The sequence below is a fragment of the Helianthus annuus genome, chromosome 11 (genome assembly GCF_002127325.2).
Source record: "Helianthus annuus cultivar XRQ/B chromosome 11, HanXRQr2.0-SUNRISE, whole genome shotgun sequence".
Lineage (NCBI taxonomy): Eukaryota > Viridiplantae > Streptophyta > Magnoliopsida > Asterales > Asteraceae > Helianthus > Helianthus annuus.
Window position 1 is genome coordinate 66482171 of NC_035443.2, and position 19608 is coordinate 66501778.

A 19608-nucleotide genomic window follows, 5' to 3' on the forward strand; every position below is an offset into this window, starting at 1 on the left:
CAGCAGTTCAGCACTTCAGTCTTAGCGACAATGCAACATACATCCCTCCTGCTAGGGCTGTAAACGAACCGAACGAACACAAACAAGGCCTTGTTCGTGTTCGTTCGTTAAGGAAATAAATGTGTTCACGAACGGTTCATGAACACTTACCGAACGAGATTTTATGTTCGTGTCCGTTCATTAAGGAAATGAGTGTGTTCGTGAACGGTTCACGAACACAAATAAATTTGGCGAATGTGACGAAGGATAAAGGTGGATGGCCTAGAGCGTAGCACTAGAACTTGAATTCCTTATTATGGAATGGATTTCGATCATATTCGTCGATGTGTCGCCCATTCAAACTTCAAAGGCTTGGACTCTTATTTAGTTTGTAAACAATTTGGGCTTATTATTTAGTTTGTAAAGAATCTTATTTGGGCTTATTATTTAGTTTGTAAACAATTTGGGCTTATTATTGGTTTGTAAACATTTTTTAGGGGTGTCCTTGTAGTTGTTTAGGGGTGTCATTTGTATAAAAATCGAAAAAAAAAAAATTTCACTACCGGTAAAAAGTTGAGCCGTAGCCCGTGCTTTGGCTGGTTCTAAGCCAGGTTCGCCCCTGTGACCAAGTATGTTGAACTATGAATGAGTCTGCTTGGCATGGCATCGGTTTGGCCTATTCAGCTTGCCATGGCAGTGGATTAGAGAAAATATCAAAGTCTCTTGGGTGTCCAGCGGACCACCCATGAACAAATTTTATTTGCAAACACCACTCGAAAGGATTTACAGATCAAGAAGTACACAATCTTTGGAAAACGATCAGCCCCTTAGAAACATGAATACGATGTGTTATATATACCAAAATACATTTACTATCTTTCTAGATTTTTCAATGCTACACATATTCAATGAATACAAGTACGAAAACACCTGCAATTGCAATATAGATATGTTATAATTTCAGTTATAATTTCTAGATTTTTTTTTTTTTTTTTTTTTGACATGCTGACTCTGTAAACCCAAATTGAAATAGTCAAATTTCAGTTATTGTTTTATTTTATTATTATTGAAACATTAAAAAAAATCCTATATTCATTTAAGTTCTCTATGAAAAAAAGATATTAAAATTCCATGGTTTGAACCAAAATTTAAGATTAGGGTTTTCCCCCTACGTTCTCACCTATATATAAGTTAACATCATTTGGAAAATCATTTCACGGCCGTTCTTCCATCATCTCAGATCTTACCGCTCTAATTCAGTATGCAGTTTTCTGACCTGATCGGAGGTCCAATAACTGACCAGATCGAGTGTCCATGTAAGAAGTTTTCATCTTTGCTCATTAATTCTATCTGATCTGAAGATTTTCGGACTTTTGTGATGTTTAACAATTCAATGTGTATTGTGTTTTGAGAATTTTGTGTTTTGATAGCTGCTGACAGCATACATTGATCTATATCAGGTATGGGAATGGATCATAGCATGTTGACAGTTCATAGGAGCGCATCTATCTTTCTATCAGGTATGGTAAAATCAAGAAATCCATATTTTTGTTAAATGTTTATAAGATTCATATATTAAAGCTCCCTTTTCATGGTATATCTGGATATCAAAATTACTTTGATATCTAGATATCTTTATCCTGGATGATGTTTAAGATTTAAGGGAAATAATGAATTATTTAGGCATGATTTATTGGAAAGCCACTGGTATTTTTACCAACCGGTTTTTTAAGTAGACCATTGGGTAATGCTTTTAACGCACGTTTTCTCAATAAACCAAATTTAAACATACTATTTTTCAAATAACAATAAGATTCACTCACCAACCTTTGTTGACCCAAAAAAACTATTTTTACACATGATACATGCGAACAGATTTGAAGAGAAGATTGGACATAGGATGGGCCTTAGTTAACAAGAAACGGATTAGCTTAGTTTATATGTTATAAACAACGTTTCATATGTTTTAGTGTTTGTTTGGATTAATTTGTTATGAGACACATTCAGTTTAGATTAATGATAATTTAAAACACGGAATAGCAAGTCATAAGCTTTGGATGAACCCAATCACGCCCTGATCACCTATTCCGCTGCGGGTCGGGGTGTGACAGAACATTGATAACACTAAAATCAGCAACATTGTTTTTATGTGAACCGCAAAAGATTTGTAAATGTTTTTATTTACTTTGAAAGTTGTTATGGATAATTAACTTATCATATGATCCACCGCGTATTTCAGTCATGCTTTTTGGATGATGGTCGAGATTGAATACCATAAAAGCCATCTTTTTCGGCGGCCTTTAAGATAGTTGGCGGATTGTAAGGGAAAGAATGAATTATTTAGGCATGATGTACCGGGGGCTTTCCCCGCCACCGGTTTTGTAAGTAGCCCATTGGGTAATGCTTTAGACTTGTATATATATTGCATACTTCTTACCATTCTGCTCATTCGCCGTGTTTGTGTTTGTTGAATACTAACAGCAACTTGATAGACGGTGGTGGTTCAGTTTTCAATTTGTTTTCCTAATGGCAAATACTGCTCAATCAGGTAAAAGTATTGCTAGATCATTATTCACTGCACAGCTTTCACTTCCAGAAGAACCTGTTATCCATAATTATGTACTAGATCTATGGAGTTTTCATTTATTCTCCAATAATGCTATGCTGATCATAATGTTCATATTTTTCAGAACTCCTAAATGACCGCTTATGGAATGCCTATGCTAGACCGCAGGCATATGTTCCCCTTGAAGGGGAGCACATTTACTACTTCCCCCAAGGACATATTGAACAGGTTTGTATTGGATTCTCTTTTTAATGCAAGCATACATTGAGTCTCCATATGTGGTGCTTTCTAAAATGGAATACTTGCAGATAGGATAAAGCGCATCTCTCAAAATTAATTCCTACACTTGTATCAGTTTCATTATTTTGTGATTTAAGCATTTAATTGTATCTAAAATGAAAGCAAGTTGTCGTTACTGTAACAGCTGGAGGGCTCCATGCATTTTGGATTAGACCAGCAGCTTTCAACATTTTGTTTACCAGAAAAATTACTGTGCAAAGTGATGAATGTTGAGTTACGGGTAAGTCTGTAGTTATAATTCTTGTCGTAAGTCTTGTGCATCATAATTTACTTGAGAAATGAATGTTTAAACTCAGTTACACCCGTTGTTTTGAAAATCATACCAGAACCGCCGGTTGGTCAACCGGGGGTTGACTGGTTGGTTGGTCGAACCGGAGAACCAGGGGTTGAACCGGAAATTGATTAAATTATTCACATTTTAAGTTTTTTTATTTGATCCGGTTTGACCAGTGGGGAGACCTGTTCGACGTCCTGTCTCGCCCTGAAAACTTTGATTACACCCTTTAAGTGAGATCGACTAATAATTCAGGATTTATTTTACAGGATGAACCGAGCACTGGTGAAATGCATGCAAATATAACTCTTATGCCAGATCATGATGTGAGCATTTTGACTTAAATATGTTAATTCATGTGACTATATAACTTTTTTTGCCTTTTTGTCTCATTTGTTCCTTTTCATTCTGATAAATTAGCAAGGCGAGATGTTTGTTGAAGCCAGAAGGCACACAAGTCTTTCAAAGAATTTGCTCGGTGCATCTGTGATGTTAAGTCGCCATCAACTTGGGGTTCTTTCTGTTGCCTCTCACGCACTTACAACACAGTGCCGTTTTTCAGTCATATATAAACCCAGGTATAAACCATAATTAATGTAGTTTACTTATTCACACTCCACAGAAAATATGGTTTCTAAATTGGGCATTATATGTAAACAGATGTTGTCTATCTTTGTTCATTATCAACGTGAACAAGTACCTGGAAGCTCAGAATCATATAATATATGTTGGAATGAGGTTCATGATGACCTTTGAGGATGAAGACTTTGCTGAAAGAAGGTACATATGGTTCTCATTACTAAGAATATTTGGGTGGTTGAAAAATTTCATTAATAAATGTGTTATGCAATTTATCAATACAGGTTTGGTGGTACCGTTGTTGCTGTTGGGGAGCCTGAATGGAAATCCATAGAGGTGGTTAATCCGTTCCTCTAAAACTCAGTTATTAATAATAATCATCATCATCATACTCAGTAAATCCCACCAATAGCAAAGCTAAGGTAGGGTCTAAGGAGGGTAAGATGTAGACAGCCTTACCTCAACCCTGTAGAAATGGAGACGCTGCTTCCGGTGAGACCCCCGGCTCGATGGTAGTTTTGTATCAAGCCTTGGACATAGGGCACATAACACTCGGCAATTCAGACAGAGGCCAATTAGTGCATGTATTCTCTTGTCTTTCAGCTAACAACGCCACCACATGATGCATGATCAACCATCCCCTCTTTTAACATTATTTTCAAGAAATTAGTAAAATAACATTAAAATTAGTGCACTTTCACATTTGCCCCCGAGCGCCCACACATACATACATTATTATTATTATTATTATTATTATTATTATTATTATTATTATTATTATTATTATTATTATTATTATTATTATTATTATTATTATTATTATTATTATTATTATTAATGATAATAATAATAGTTTCTGAAGCTTTCCGGTTTTTCAATCTATTTCAGGTTGAGTGGGACGAGAACTCAACATTGCTTCGCCCGAACAAAGTTTCATCTTGGGAGATTGAACCTTCTAAAAGGAGCATCTGGAGTTCATGTTTAAGAAAGTTAAAAAAGCTAGTTTGTTGTGCCTGCTTGTAAGGCTTTAATTTGCTTTTGTTTTTGTAAAGGCTTTATATGTTGTTTTCTTTTGACAAATAAAGTTTTTATAAATCCATCAAATCAACTAAGTTTATGTATGGAGATTGTTAAAATGAATTTATGATTCGAAACAAACCATAACAATATTCACTAGTTTGAGTCAGCGGAAAAAGGTTCGGGTTGAACTCATGATCATGTTTAGTTAAGAGGGTTGGTTTCCTGTAGGTCCCTTTTTGTCGGAGGATGACGAACCTCAAACCTTGTTATACTAACCCACTAGCGAGTGCGGAATCCAAGCTAGCGAGCAAACCGGGATTAAGCAAGTATAAACACAACACAAACGGGTTCACCGATTAACACAACTTGTATTAATGCAAATGAAGGTTTCGGTTACAAGCACAATGTTTACAAATCTAACATGTAAACTCTCAAAGTGTGTGTGTGAGTTCCGGACAGAAAGCTCTCAAGAAGTCTCTCTCTCTTTCGGTGTGTGCACCTATGTAAACTCTCAGAACTGTCTAACACAACACACTGCATGGGTATTTATACCCAGCTCATGATGTGCAGTCCGAAGGATCCGATAGATGGTCCGAAGGATCATCTATCGAAGACAAGTCACTCGAAAGATCAGCAGGGACCTCGAAAGATCACCTTTCGAGGTCTAACCATTCGAAGCATATCTTTCTTTCGATGAGATCGAAGGATCCATATCATCCTTCGATCTCTTATCCTTCGAGACAGAACATCTTTCAACTTTTACCAACTGTTGTCCAAGTCAAACCGGAGGATGGTTGACTTGGTCAACTTACAACACAAGAACAGGACATCGTTTACATCGTGACCGAATACAGACAAAGTACAGACACAAGTGCACCAACAGTTGTTTATATCAAACACGTATGGCTTAAAGTGACTTCTTGGTCTATAAATCTGGGGTGTTCAAAAAAATCCGAATCCGAAACCGAATCCGAAATATCCGAAAACCCGTATCCGAAATATCCGAATTTTCGGATATCCGAATTTTCGGATATCCGAATTTTCGGATATCCGAAAATCAGATAATCCGAAAATTCGGATTCGGATTCGGATAGTGATTTTGAGAATTTTCGGATAATCGGATTATCCGAAAATATCCGAAAATTTAATTTTTATTTTTTTCGGATATCCGAATATCCGAAAATATCCGAAGTATCCGAAAAATATCCGAAGTATCCGAAAAATATCCGAAAAAATATCCGAAATATCCGAAAAATATCCGAAGTATCCGAAATATCCGAAAAAATATCCGAAATATCCGAAAAATATCCGAAATTTATATTCGGATATCCGAAACTATCCGAAAAATATGGTTCCAAATATTAAAAAATAATAAAAAAATAAAAATTAAATAAAAAATTGGATATTCGGATATCCGATTAGATATCCGAACCCGAATCCGAAATTTCGGATATCCGAAAATCGGATATCCGAAATTTCGGATTCGGGTTCGGATGTCAATATTTCACTATCCGAAATTTCGGATATCCGATTTTCGGATATCCGAAAACCGGATTATCCGAACTTGAACACCCCTATAAGTTAAGCTTAGCATGATCCATCAAGCTAACTTAAAGACATATTATGTAGGTCCCTATAATTTATTCAATCCTTTAAAAGTTTGCTTCTTTATGTAGGTCCCTGTTTCGGGATCGATTCCGTGATTTTCATGATTATGTTCATAGATGGAAGAAGATAAGAGAGGATAAACAAACAAACTTTGTATTAATCCGGTAGTAAACATTACAAGTCGGCCCGATTACATGGAAACCGAACTAATACCAAAGAAGTATACATCCGGGGAGAAATCAAGTGGTGATTTCTCCCGGTGAGGACTCAAACCTCCTATCACTCTCTTGCACACACTTGTGCTCTCACTCTTGTGTTTTACAAGACAAGGTGTTGGTATTTATACCAAACACAGGTTGCACAGTCGAAGGATCAAGCTGACTGGTCGACAGATCTTCTGTCGACCATCCAGCTTTCGAAAGACACATACATACCTCGAAGGATCACATATCCTTCGAGGTCCATCTTCATCCTTCGATGGTATCTTTCGAGCTCATCGAAGGATATTCATAATCCTTCGATGCCTTATCCTTCGACATCAACATATACAACCATAATTTGTCTAGCAAACACACACACGGTCAACCGAATAACCCTCTCGTTTGACCACTTCAAACGAGCGGGTCTATACACGTTCGATAGACCGTTTCACTAACTATTACAAATTCAGCGTAAAATAATAACTAATCTATTCGACAAGCATCGGACACAAAATCTGCATCAACAAATTCCCCCTTGTCCGTTGCTGTCGAATGCTGAAAATGCAACTGCAATCATCGATCTTCAGTCAAGTAATCATCTTCTCTCTGAAAACAAATTCCCCCTTGACTGATGATCCAGGTAAGTAGTATCTTGACGCTCATTGTATAAAGCTTCCCCCTCAGAGTACGCGCATCCGTGTTGAGTGTTGTGCAATTTCCTCAAAAGGCTCAATTGACCGATCTTCCGCTGATCTTCCAATACTCCAACCGGCATTTGATAAGGGTTCCATTTTATAACAACTGCATCAAGTCTTGATCTTCAAGCGTCTGTGCAAAACATTCCACGCTGAACCGTTTGTATCACCAGAAAATTACAAACTCTACCACCTGTGATTGCGTTTAGAAATTTACCGAAGAAATTCAACATTTGAAAATTTTTATCCCCCCCGTTTCTTTGGTAAAATCTCTAAACCTTAACAGATTCTTTCCACTTCAAAGAAACTGTCGTCAAATGTTCACCAATTCCCTCCACTGAGCGGAACTGTCATCAATCTTCATTGAATGTTCTCGGTTCCGAAAATTCACGAACATGACTTTCTTCTTTGCATAATCTAGTTGAATAAGAACGTCCCCTGGTACCCCGTAGGATCTGACTTGTATCCCCCCAAAGACCAAAGACTTTGTGAACTCGTTAGGACCGGTATAGACGTTCCAGGTTCATACGTTCGTCTTCAAATGCGAGAATATGACAATAAACAAAATCCTTTCGAACATTTCCGAATAACCGGTAACAATCATAAATACTGATGCGCGGAAGCGAACATATCGTGTTGTTTTTGGCCCATAATAGTCGCGTTACCATTTTTGCCATTGCATCGGTAACCGTGACTACCCCACAATTTTTCAAACATCAAGTTTTCATCATCTCTTGTTTTCATCATGCTGCATCACCCCGCGCGCTCCCAAATTCATACTAATTTTGACGTTGACATTTAGAAGCGCGGTTCAGATCATCTTCGCGAACACCCGACCCCACTCTGCATCAAAAACCTTTGTTCCAATGGATCCCCTTTTTTTTTTTTTTTTTTTTTTAATATTTGCCCAAAATTTCACACCAAATGGGCCCAATAGAAAAATCTAGCAAAATATAACTTTAGGCGCTAGACTTTCACTTTGATACACCTTGTGTGGACGCGACTCGGCTCGGTTCGACTCGGTTTTGACACGGTTAGGTCCGGCTCAAGCCCGACGTCACGACATTCCTCCGTCGTGCGCCCCAGAGTTCGACACGCGAAGCACGGAGTGCCACAAACCCATTCCCGTTTACACCTCACCATGACATCATCATTGTGATGTCATGGTGATGTCATAACCTTTGACTTATTGAAAGTTGGCAACAGAAAGCACATTTGGGCCAATCAACGTCATTTGGGTCGTAACATCTGTATTGGGCTTTGACTTTTATTTGGGCATTATTTAAAATTGATCCTTCGAAATTGTTTGAGCATGACCCTTCGAAATGTAGACTGATCTTTCAAGGGATTGAGGTGCAAATGTGATCTATCGAAACAAAAGATTCCTTTTGATCTTTCGAATTTGATTTGAGATAAAGATGATCTTTCTAGAAGATAATTGATCCTTCGTAACAAAAAAAAAAAAAAACATGACCTTTCGAAAAATCAAGCTGTCAACATGACCTTTCGAAACAAAACATGACCTTTCGAAATAAAGTTTTGATCCTTCAAGGTACTGTTAACATCTTTCGAAATATGAAGATATCAAGAACTTCAAGAACACAGCTACTGTGTAAAATTTGCAGATTTATGAAAACACTTCGTAAACGATTTTTGATGAAGGAAACTTGAAGACTTAGGAGAAAAACATAAAACCCAACACTCGTTTTATCACAGATCTGAATATTCGGGTCCAGATCTGAGTTTTTCTCATTTTCACCATTTTTACATCTTGAACAAAAACCCACAAAAATCACAGATCTAGAGCACATGTGACTTAGTAAACGGTTAGTTTTACTAAATCGGGCACCATGGCTCTGATACCAATTGTAGGTCCCTGTTTCGGGATCGATTCCGTGATTTTCATGATTATGTTCATAGATGGAAGAAGATAAGAGAGGATAAACAAACAAACTTTGTATTAATCCGGTAGTAAACATTACAAGTCGGCCCGATTACATGGAAACCGAACTAATACCAAAGAAGTATACATCCGGGGAGAAATCAAGTGGTGATTTCTCCCGGTGAGGACTCAAACCTCCTATCACTCTCTTGCACACACTTGTGCTCTCACTCTTGTGTTTTACAAGACAAGGTGTTGGTATTTATACCAAACACAGGTTGCACAGTCGAAGGATCAAGCTGACTGGTCGACAGATCTTCTGTCGACCATCCAGCTTTCGAAAGACACATACATACCTCGAAGGATCACATATCCTTCGAGGTCCATCTTCATCCTTCGATGGTATCTTTCGAGCTCATCGAAGGATATTCATAATCCTTCGATGCCTTATCCTTCGACATCAACATATACAACCATAATTTGTCTAGCAAACACACACACGGTCAACCGAATAACCCTCTCGTTTGACCACTTCAAACGAGCGGGTCTATACACGTTCGATAGACCGTTTCACTAACTATTACAAATTCAGCGTAAAATAATAACTAATCTATTCGACAAGCATCGGACACAAAATCTGCATCAACACTTTAACAACCAAAACTTCTCAATTACAAGTTATGTGAGATCAGGCTCCACTCAAACAAAAGAAAACTCACGAACCATGGGTGTAGTGGGGATGTAGGCATTATGTTAAAAAGGTGCAGAGAATTAAATATAAATAAAAAAACCAACCAAAAAACCTATTGGTTAAAAAAAGGAAGCTCAAAAATGATTGGCCAAACAATTGCCCCTTCAGCGTTATTCAAAAAACGCCAAACAAGTTTCAGCCGAGAACACGCCAAACAAGTTTCAGCCGAGAACACGGCCAATAACGCCGTGGGGGCGGGTGAGGGGTGGTATAGGGCGTTTTTGAGGGCCAATTTTGACAAAAATGACTACAGGTGGTCTAACCTACTAATGAGGGCCACTGACCAATTAACATGGTTACAAGACCCATCACTTTGACTCTAATTAAACTTAATAGGAACATGATACAAACAAACTAACTGTTGAATATAATCAGCTACTTTGACCCATCACAAGTGCAGTCTTATACTTCTGAAAAGATAATACTTTTTTATATATATTCAACAGTTGTTTAAATTGCAAACCAAAGTTGACAAAATGTAATCTTTAGCGGTTTCAGAAGATGGCCAAATGTAATCACAATTCAGAAAACTATCATATTTGATGCATCTCACATTCTCTAACAGGTGTAATTATGTATTTGTGTGTACGATACGGAAGAGAATCCTAGTCATTTAACAAGAAAAGTGACTGCACTTATAATTTAAAAGATATAAATGACATTCAATTTTCAGCTGCAATAAATGGCTGCTGCAATAAATGGCTGATAACAAAGTCCTTGAGCCCCCCTCACACTAATGGGTAAAAAGTATTTAAATAGTCTACCTTTTTATTTAAAACACTATCAACTTCCTCACTATCTCCCTCACAAACCTGCAATAACACCTCCTCTGCAACATCACGAAACTTTTTTTTTTGAAAGGTAACTATTATTCACAACGCCAAAACCTCAAAACGAGGCGGCAAAAACACAATAATCTACTTCTTTCACCACCAGAAGTTAGCCGGAGCCGGACTTCGATTTTTTATCCAATACTTCTGCAAAAACACTAATAAATATCACATTTATACACTAATAGTAACAAAAAACCCTTATAGTAGCAAAAAAACACTAAATAAATTTCACAATTTCATTCAAATTTACGTTTTACAAAACTACCATGAAAGTTAGGGACTTAGGGTTTACGGTTGGGATCAGGTCAACTTACCGGTTTCACAGTTTGAAGCGCCGCCTGAAACCACCGTCTGGAACGCAGCTTCTGGCCTCTATCTTCGTCGTCGCCTACTCATCAGCTGGTCGATTTCTTTGGTGGGAAGATTAGGGCTGGAATGAGTAGCGGGAAAGGGGAGACAGCGAGCCAAGATAGAAGCGGGAATGTTTATTTTTATTTTCAATTAGGGCTTGAAAGGGTGGGCCTGGCGATCCAAAGGTGTAAGTTTGTGATTTCTTTTGATTTTCCATCAAATTATAATAGTGGCACATGTGAGACAACATTGACTTTGTGTAGATACCATACATTAATCAAAAAGGGAATAGAGGATACAACATGTGAGACACGATGAAAAATAAAAGATAAAGCACGTGAGACTCCACTATTTTATGAAAAAAAAATAAATAAAACCAAATAACTGAGATTTAATACCAGTTTTATCCCATTTAACTCTCGGTTTAAAACATAGGGTCTGTTTGGTATGAGGTAATGGAATGGACGAAGGAATGGAATGGACGAGGTGATGAAATGGACTAGGGAATGCAATGGATCATTACCATTCCATGTCTTGTTTGGTTACCATGTATGAATGCAATGAATTATTATTGTGTATTGTTCGGTAGGCAAGAAAAACGGAGTAATAAAATAAGTGGTGAGTGGTGGTGGTCGGTGGTAGTAATTGTGGGTGGTTATAGGTGGCGGTGGTGGGTGTCGGTGGCGGCGATGGGTGGTGGTGGTGGCGGCGAGTGGCGGTGACGACGAGTGGTGGTGGCTAGTGGTGGGTGGCAGCAAAGGTGGCGGTGGGTGGCGGCGGCAACTGCGGTTGGTGGTGACGGTGGTGGTGGCGTCGGCGTTGGTGGTGGGCAGCGGCGGCGAGTGGCGTTGGCGGTTGGTCGTGATTGTGGGTGATAACGGTGGCGAGTGGGTGGCGGCGACGACGGTGGCTGTCGGGGTGAGGTGGTGGCGGGTGGCGGCGATGGCGTCGGTGGTGGGTGGTGGTGGTGATGGGTTTTGGCGAAGGTGGTAGGTTGTGGTGTTGTGACGAATGGTGCAAGAGGGGATGGAATGAAAAAAAAAGATGGGGGGTGGAAGGAATAATTTTGAGGGAATGGAATGCTTTTTGGAATGGGTGATTCCATTCTATTGACCAACCAAACACCTTTTTCTTCATTCCCTCGTAATCATCCATTCCATTCCACCTCTCATTCCTGCGTACCAAACACTACCATAGTGAATAGAGTTTTAATAATCCAAAGTATTATAACTCATTAGTTGTAAAAATTCATACCAATAATTTAATGGATTGTACAGTTTACTATCTATAATATTAAAGTGAAAGTAGTGTTTAGCATAACTAAGGAGGATGCAAATAATATATAGCTCATAATATTACACTTTGTACATGTAAAAAAGAATAAATCCAATGGTTGTGTTTTTTATACAAGCTTATTGATGATTAGAAAGAACCAAGCATAAGGTCATTTTAAAGTTTAAAATAATTATTCTTATGCCTTTTTTTATATTTATCGTTGCATGTTTTTAAATTTAGAGTACTTATATGTGGGAAAAACAACTTAGATTTCGGTTTATACAGACTCTATCATTGCCAACCTTTGAATAAGCATATTGTGTTCGGGTTCATGTATGTAACATGGTTTTTCGGTTCATGCAATATTTGGGGAAATTTACCCAACAATTCACAACCACAACCAATTTAACCTTTCTACTTGATGCATATGCACAGGGCTTGGCTAAACGCTCTAAGTCGTTATCTAAGGAGCTCGATGAAATGTTAGAGATTTTAATAGATGAACATGAAAAACGTAACCAAGCATCCAAATGTCAAAACCACAATCAGATGGTTTAGGCCACGAGATGAAGATTGTAATAAAAATAAAAAATAAAAACTAGTCGTTGGCTATTGAATGTTACCCGGTCCTAATATTGTTTTCCATTTATAACTCATTAATTTCACATGCCTCACTACTACAACATTTTACCTACCCAAATGTTCTTGATGACGTGAACGCCAAATAACATAAAATAACATTTCACATGTCTCGCCACTACTCATGTTCTTAGCCCATGCGTAGTGGAGCGTGATATACCGCCCAAATCAAACATAGCGTCCCCATAGCGCCGCCAATACCACTACGGCGGGCGCTATGGGGTGGTTTTTCTTCTCGGGCGTGATCTCCTTCGCGGCGTAATGTTCTCCGGCACGTTTCCTCCCACTCACACACATATATATACATACATATGTATGTATAATTGAAATGGTTATATAACCCCCTTACCACTACACCCTATTTTGATATAACGCCCCATAAAGCCCTTCTCTTACGTATTTCGCCAGGTGTCGTATAACGCCCCCAAATGGGCTTTATGACTACACATAGTCTTAGAAAATCGTATGGTACAACACAACACAATATAGTATCGTATAATATATCGTATAGTATGGTATGAGGTATGATATAGTATAGTACAAAATCGTAGGGCTAGTTGCCACAAATTTCCGACAAATTTGACGTTTTATAATTTAAAATTATATGTTTTTTCTATCTGATAAATTAAAATAATCTTTTTGCAGGAAATCAGTAGCAACTGATGTTCATTTGCTAAAAATTTTCGACAAACTTAACATTTTATATTTTCAAACTATGTTTTTTTCTTTAAACAACTGTTGTCAATTTGCTACAAATTTCCTACAAACTTATCATTTTATTTTCTAAAATTGATAAGTAATAATAACAATAACTTTTTTTCTAGGAAATATGTAGCAAGTGATGTAAATTTGCTACAAATTTCCGACAACTCTAATATTTTATTTTTTTTAAATTGTGTTTTCTTCTTAATTTGTTGAATAATAGCCGTTTTGTAGGAAATTTGTAGCAACTGCTGTCAATTTGCTACAAATTTCCTACAAACTTATCATTTTATTTTCTAAAATTGATAAGTAACAATAAAAATAACTTCTTTTTGTAGGAAATATGTAGCAAGTGGTGTAAATTTGCTACAAATTTCTGACAACTCTAATATTTTATTTTTTTTTAAATTGTGTTTTCTTCTTAATTTGTTGAATAATAGCCGTTTTGTAGGAAATTTGTAGCAACTGCTGTCAATTTGCTACAAATTTCCTACAAACTTATCATTTTATTTTCTAAAATTATCTATTTTTTTAAAATTGATAAGTAACAAATAAAATAACTTTTTTTTTGTAGGAAATATGTAGCAACTGGTGTAAATTTGCTATAAATTTCTGACAACTCTAATATTTTATTTTTTTTTTAAATTTTGCTTTCTTCTTAATTTGTTGAATAATAGCGGTTTTGTAGGAAATTTGTAGCAACTGCTGTCAATTTGCTACAAATTTCCGAGAAACTTATCATTTTATTTTTTTATAATTATCTATTTTTCTAAAATTGATAAATAACAAATAAAATAACTTTTTTTGTAGGAAATATGTAGCAACTGGTGTAAATTTGCTACAAATTTCCGACAAATTTAATATTTTATATTTTTTAAATTATTTATTTTGTTGTTGTTACAAATAATATAAAATTTTATAATTTTTGTCAGAATTTTGTCGGAAAGTTAGAAATTTTGTGACGAAATTGCTACAAATGCTTATTGTGTGGCAATTTTGTAGGAAATTTGTGGAAACGTTTTGGGTTTTTTTTTTTGTTTTTCTTTTTGGTCAAAAAATTGTAGGAAAATTGTAAAAAAAATTCAGTTGTGGGAAATTTGTAGGAAAAAATGTAGTTTTCTAGTAGTGTTATCTCCACAACTGCCCATGACTCCACAACTCACCATTTCAGTTAGATTATATTCTTATATAATGTACAGAACAGAGGCTCTCAAATAAAAAATTTCTTATCCTACAAATTACTGTTAAGGATTGTCATTCTGCTCTTCATATAGCAGCTCAATTCGAGGTTATTTGTTTACAGTTTCCCAATTTATGTGTTCCATTTTGGTGCTTAAATGTATATAATTTGCAATATTTGTAATTAGATAGGGTTGATTGATGTTCCATTATATTTTGCTTTTTCATTAATCCAGATTCCTTGTATGCTTTTGGAGAATCGATAAGCCAATCCAGATTGGTTGAATCGTCATACAAGTGTGTTCAGTTTTATCGTCGTATGTGCTCTGACCAGCCTCCCGCTACCATTCTCCGACCACCCACCAGAGTTTGTCAATGATTACACAACGACAACCCACCGGCATGAAACCTACAATCACCGCCGTTGAATGCTTTTTCCCAACTTGTGGTTACTCTCCAATCAGTAACTCTTTCATCTCTGCAAGATCGGAAGATCTAAGGTTATAAATTGAAGACGAATAATTGAAGGAGACATGTGTGCTGAGAGATCGATTAGGTCTCTTTTTAGGCAGTACGAATCCTTAATTCCTCTGCCATCGGAAGTAATCTCAAGTGCTTATTATGAATTATGGTTTGAGAAATTATGTCTATTCAGTGTGTTTTTTTTATTACACGAAACTTGTGTACACGTATTTTTGTTTGTCAATTCGTGTTTTAGTTAGGTTTTAAGGAGTTTATTATATGATGGTCCAGAATCTAGGGCTAATTGTTATAATTTTCAGATATGGGGCTTTACCCAGATTGTCATACTCACTCATCATTGTGATTCCAGTCGCTTCATCCACAACTTTAGAGGTATCAATATTTAAAAATATAATTTGTTTAAAATTCATGTTTGGTTTTTTGTAAGTTTACCTAATTCTATCTTTATCCTCATTTGCAGGTTGAAATTTATTAGGAAACTAAACTGATAAAATCCCAGTGCCAAAGGTGATTATAAATCAGGACTCAGATCTAGATCTAGATCTTGATGCAAGTGTGGTACAAATTCTAAATCTGTAACAAAAACCTGTATTTTAATTTTTATATGTGGTTATGGTAAAATTGATAAAAATACAGATGGGATCACTTACAAATCTTGGAATGAATGTTGTCAAGGCAAATGATCATCTGAATTCTTCCGGGAATCACACCATGTTTTTAACAACTGAAGCGTAAGAATTTAGCTGGATCTTTCTTTTATTGATTTACATCGACATTTTGTTATACTATGTTGTATAAATAAAAATTAATTTGCACCCTGTTTCTGGTACTTTATCTATATTTTACAATACATTATTTCAAATGATCATCTGAATTCTTCCGGGAATCACACCATGTTTTTAACAACTGAAGCATAAGAATTTAGCTGGATCTTTCTTTTATTGATTTACATCGACATTTTGTTATACTATGTTGTATAAATAAAAATTAATTTGCACCCTGTTTCTGGTACTTTATCTATATTTTACAATACATTATTAGTTTTTTTACTTGCATCTGTTACTAATTCTTTTTTTATTGTATTAATTAGATCATAGACATGATGCAGCAAGAGCAGAAAATTCATTTACTCTTATTTTTAGGAGTGAATTAATCGGTATGCAAATCTGCAAAAAAGGTATATAGGTTTTTTCTACTGTTATTTCTAGATATAGCAAAATGTGCGTGTTAGGCAACAATTCAAAACGGGCCAGGTTGGGTTGACCTTAAACATGATGGTTTTGGTGACCAACAACACAAATTTTATCTTTGAACTATATTTTGTATCATTTTTACCTTAGTTGGGATTCTTTTGTTACCGATGATTAGGGGTGTTCATGGTTTGGTTTAAAACTGAGAAACCGTCCAAACCGATCATCGGTTTGGTTACATGTTCGGTTTTTTATTAACTTTCAGTCAGTCGGTTTTAAAAATTCCAAACTATAGCATACGGTTCGGTTTTCGGTTGATACCAAAAATCGGTCGTATAAAACTGGACCATTTGTTTGATAATATATTGAGCTTAATAAAAAAAAAAACTATCCAAATAAGACTTGAAGTGGAACCATTGGGTGTATTTATATTAGCTTATCCCTGTATGGGTTGTATGAAAAATTATAATGTCTCTGGTCACTTCAAACAAAACCTCAATAATTTAGTTAGTAATTAGTTATCTTATTATTGTTTTCTATTGATGTGATAAATGGATAAGTAGACTAGAGATTTGAACAATTTGTTTCCATCTAGCCAATAATTCAGTATCAAGTTTCACACTTAAATATTATTTTTTTATAAATCCATGGTTGCTATTGTAGACAATATTCCTATAAGTACAGTGACTTCGTTTATATTGTTACTTGGGCAGGGGCAAAATTGCAAAGGCTAAAAGACTGATGATGTTCAAACTGGTAACGGTTTGGTTTGGTTTCAAATTTCAGCGGTTTGGTTCTGGTTTACAATCATAAAAAATCATTAGTGGCTTACGGTTTGCCTAAAAACCGTAAAAAAAACCGAACCGTGAACGCCCCTATTAATGATGATACTTGCAAAGTGTGAATTGTTTACTTGAATATACTTTTAAATGCCGAATTTTACCTTCAAATACCGCTACCGTACCGATACCATACCGATACCGTACCGTACCGACATATTTCGCTATGTGTATCGGTACCCGGTTTTGGCGGAATTCGGTATCGGGACGGGATCGGGATTTGATCATCCCTACTTACTTAAAGACTTTTCATCTTGAAACATTTGTACTGATCAATAATCATATATATAATGGGTTGATTACTGGTGCCCAAATGGTTTCAAGTGTGAACTCAATTATCAAGCACTAGTGTTTGCACCAGGTGGAGATCTTATAAAGGTTAAAAGAGCAGTTTGCATGATCAGCAACAACACAGCAGTTGCCAAGGGGTTGCAAAAAAATGTCACATTTTGTAATATTTGTTGAGGTAAGTAACAAGTTTTTGTAATGTTGCTCATCACATGATATTTCTTCTAAAAGACCCCTTTCTAATATACGAGTTTGATAATATAGTTTTATAGAAGACCCTCATCGCATTGATATACAAGACAACACACAAGTCTTAAGGGGATATATGAAATATGACTACATAACTTGTACTTCTAAAATATTTTTGCTAATAAAATTTTGTGTGCAGCAGCTATCAAGACCTTGATGCTCTAGAGGATGAGGTCATTGTCATAGAGTACGAGAGCATGCACACTATTCTTTAATGGAGTTGAAGGACCAAGGCCTGACCTGACCCAACCGAACGCACATTTAAGCTGAGTTTTTTTTTTCTGAAGACGACGTGAGTCATTGATCGAATTGAGTATGTTCTACCTACCATTAACCACTTCGAATGGAGATAAAAAGGTGTTCTTTTGTTCTCATTTTAGTCATTTCTGATTATGATTGTATTTGATGATCTTAATTTATTGGTTGATATATGCTACTATGTCGATCTTTAAATTTTTTTTGACAATGCAGTGCACTGTTTTACTCTGCAAAAGATGTAGTGAGCTAGGGGAAGCATCAGATGATCAATGATGATTCCTTTATTCTAGTCTTGTCACTGAGTTGGTTGTTGTTAAGTAAATACGATTTCGTTGTGTTTTTTTTTTACACTTAGAAACGGAAGGCGGAATGGTGGTGGTTCAAGTTTGTGGGGAAGGGGGGATGGGGTTTATAGTTTTATATTAGCTGGTTCACGTTGTTTTCCTGGGTTGAAAAAACAAGATAATCACTCTTAGTTGGGAATCTTCTGACAAGGGTTGTGTACTTGACTTCAACCTGCAAGCATGCAAAAAATGGTTTTGCAAAAGGGTCGTATTATTGGCACACCTTGGGGGATTAAATCGACACCCTCAATAAGCATCGTATAGGTCTATACAATGCGTATTGAGGTGGGTTCAAACTTCTATGCCTGCCAAAGGCTGCCATTGTCCCCTACCAAAAAAGTAATACGCATCGTATAGGCCTATACGATGCGTATTGAGGGTGTCGATTTATTTTTTTAATTTTTGCAAGATAGCTTCCTGTCACGCGGTAGCTTTCCGTCAGGCGAACGAAGAAGTAACACTTTGGACATTTGTTGGTCTTCAAACATCTAGGAAACATTAATTGAGAATACCCCTTAATTTATCGAAGCTATCGAATGAGATCCTCCACTGTTGGGTTATCATCTTTCAACCCCATTTTCCCTAAATTTATCGATTATGTTTTTCAACAGGGATGTAATGCAATGATTCCTCTCAATTGAATAGACCGACACTTGCTTCATAGGACTCACTTGAATCGTCTCGGATGTAATAACAATACGTTTAGCATCCGTGCCTGTGTCTGCTTGAATTGTAGAAAGCAAAGGATAACGAAGATGAACATTGTATTTATCACGAAAGTACTGAACAACTGAGATAAAAGCTCTGGTTTCATCAACTGCAATTGGAATTGATCTTGGAACAACAAACTCTTGTTACCATCAATAATCTTGGAATTGATCTCGGAACAACATAATCTTGTTAACAACAGTTCTCCAATTACAGATCAATAGAGGTTGCGGTTTGTAGATTCAATCATCATTGCTTCATTAAAATTAACAAGGCGGTCTCTTTGCTTCGTCCACTAGAACTATTTGTGTATGCATTCTTAGGGTTTTTATTATTTGATCAATGTAAGTTGAAATCGGATTTGAAACCGGAAGGAATCTACGAAGAAGTAACACTTTGGACATTTGTTGGTCTTC

The 19608-nt window shown here is 36.3% G+C and overlaps 1 protein-coding gene and 1 long non-coding RNA gene across 5 annotated transcripts; both read left to right on the forward strand.

The window, feature by feature from the left end:
* The first annotated feature begins 1127 nt into the window (after positions 1-1127).
* On the forward strand, positions 1128-4830 carry LOC110890734 (auxin response factor 1). 3 transcript variants are annotated; one of them, XM_022138360.2, is made up of 11 exons: positions 1128-1295; positions 1440-1499; positions 2219-2376; positions 2461-2527; positions 2670-2773; positions 2970-3065; positions 3389-3445; positions 3540-3697; positions 3780-3899; positions 3983-4034; positions 4587-4830. In XM_022138360.2, exons 4-11 carry the CDS (start codon positions 2506-2508, stop codon positions 4719-4721), a joined length of 744 nt encoding a protein of 247 aa, XP_021994052.1. In that variant the 5' UTR covers positions 1128-1295; positions 1440-1499; positions 2219-2376; positions 2461-2505; the 3' UTR covers positions 4722-4830. The 3 variants fall into 3 exon arrangements, with proteins under 3 accessions (XP_021994052.1, XP_021994054.1, XP_035836195.1); XM_022138362.2 differs by having other exon boundaries at positions 2219-2360; XM_035980302.1 differs by having other exon boundaries at positions 2219-2527.
* Positions 4831-14862: 10032 nt separating this feature from the next.
* LOC118483717 lies at positions 14863-18481 on the forward strand. Of its 2 annotated transcripts, XR_004871180.1 has the most exons (7): positions 14863-14942; positions 15070-15688; positions 15777-15874; positions 15953-16047; positions 16407-17811; positions 18025-18239; positions 18354-18481. It is a non-coding gene; the product is annotated as an uncharacterized LOC118483717 (long non-coding RNA). The 2 variants fall into 2 exon arrangements; XR_004871181.1 differs by lacking the exons at positions 18025-18239; positions 18354-18481 and adding an exon at positions 17898-17965.
* Positions 18482-19608: the final 1127 nt, after the last annotated feature.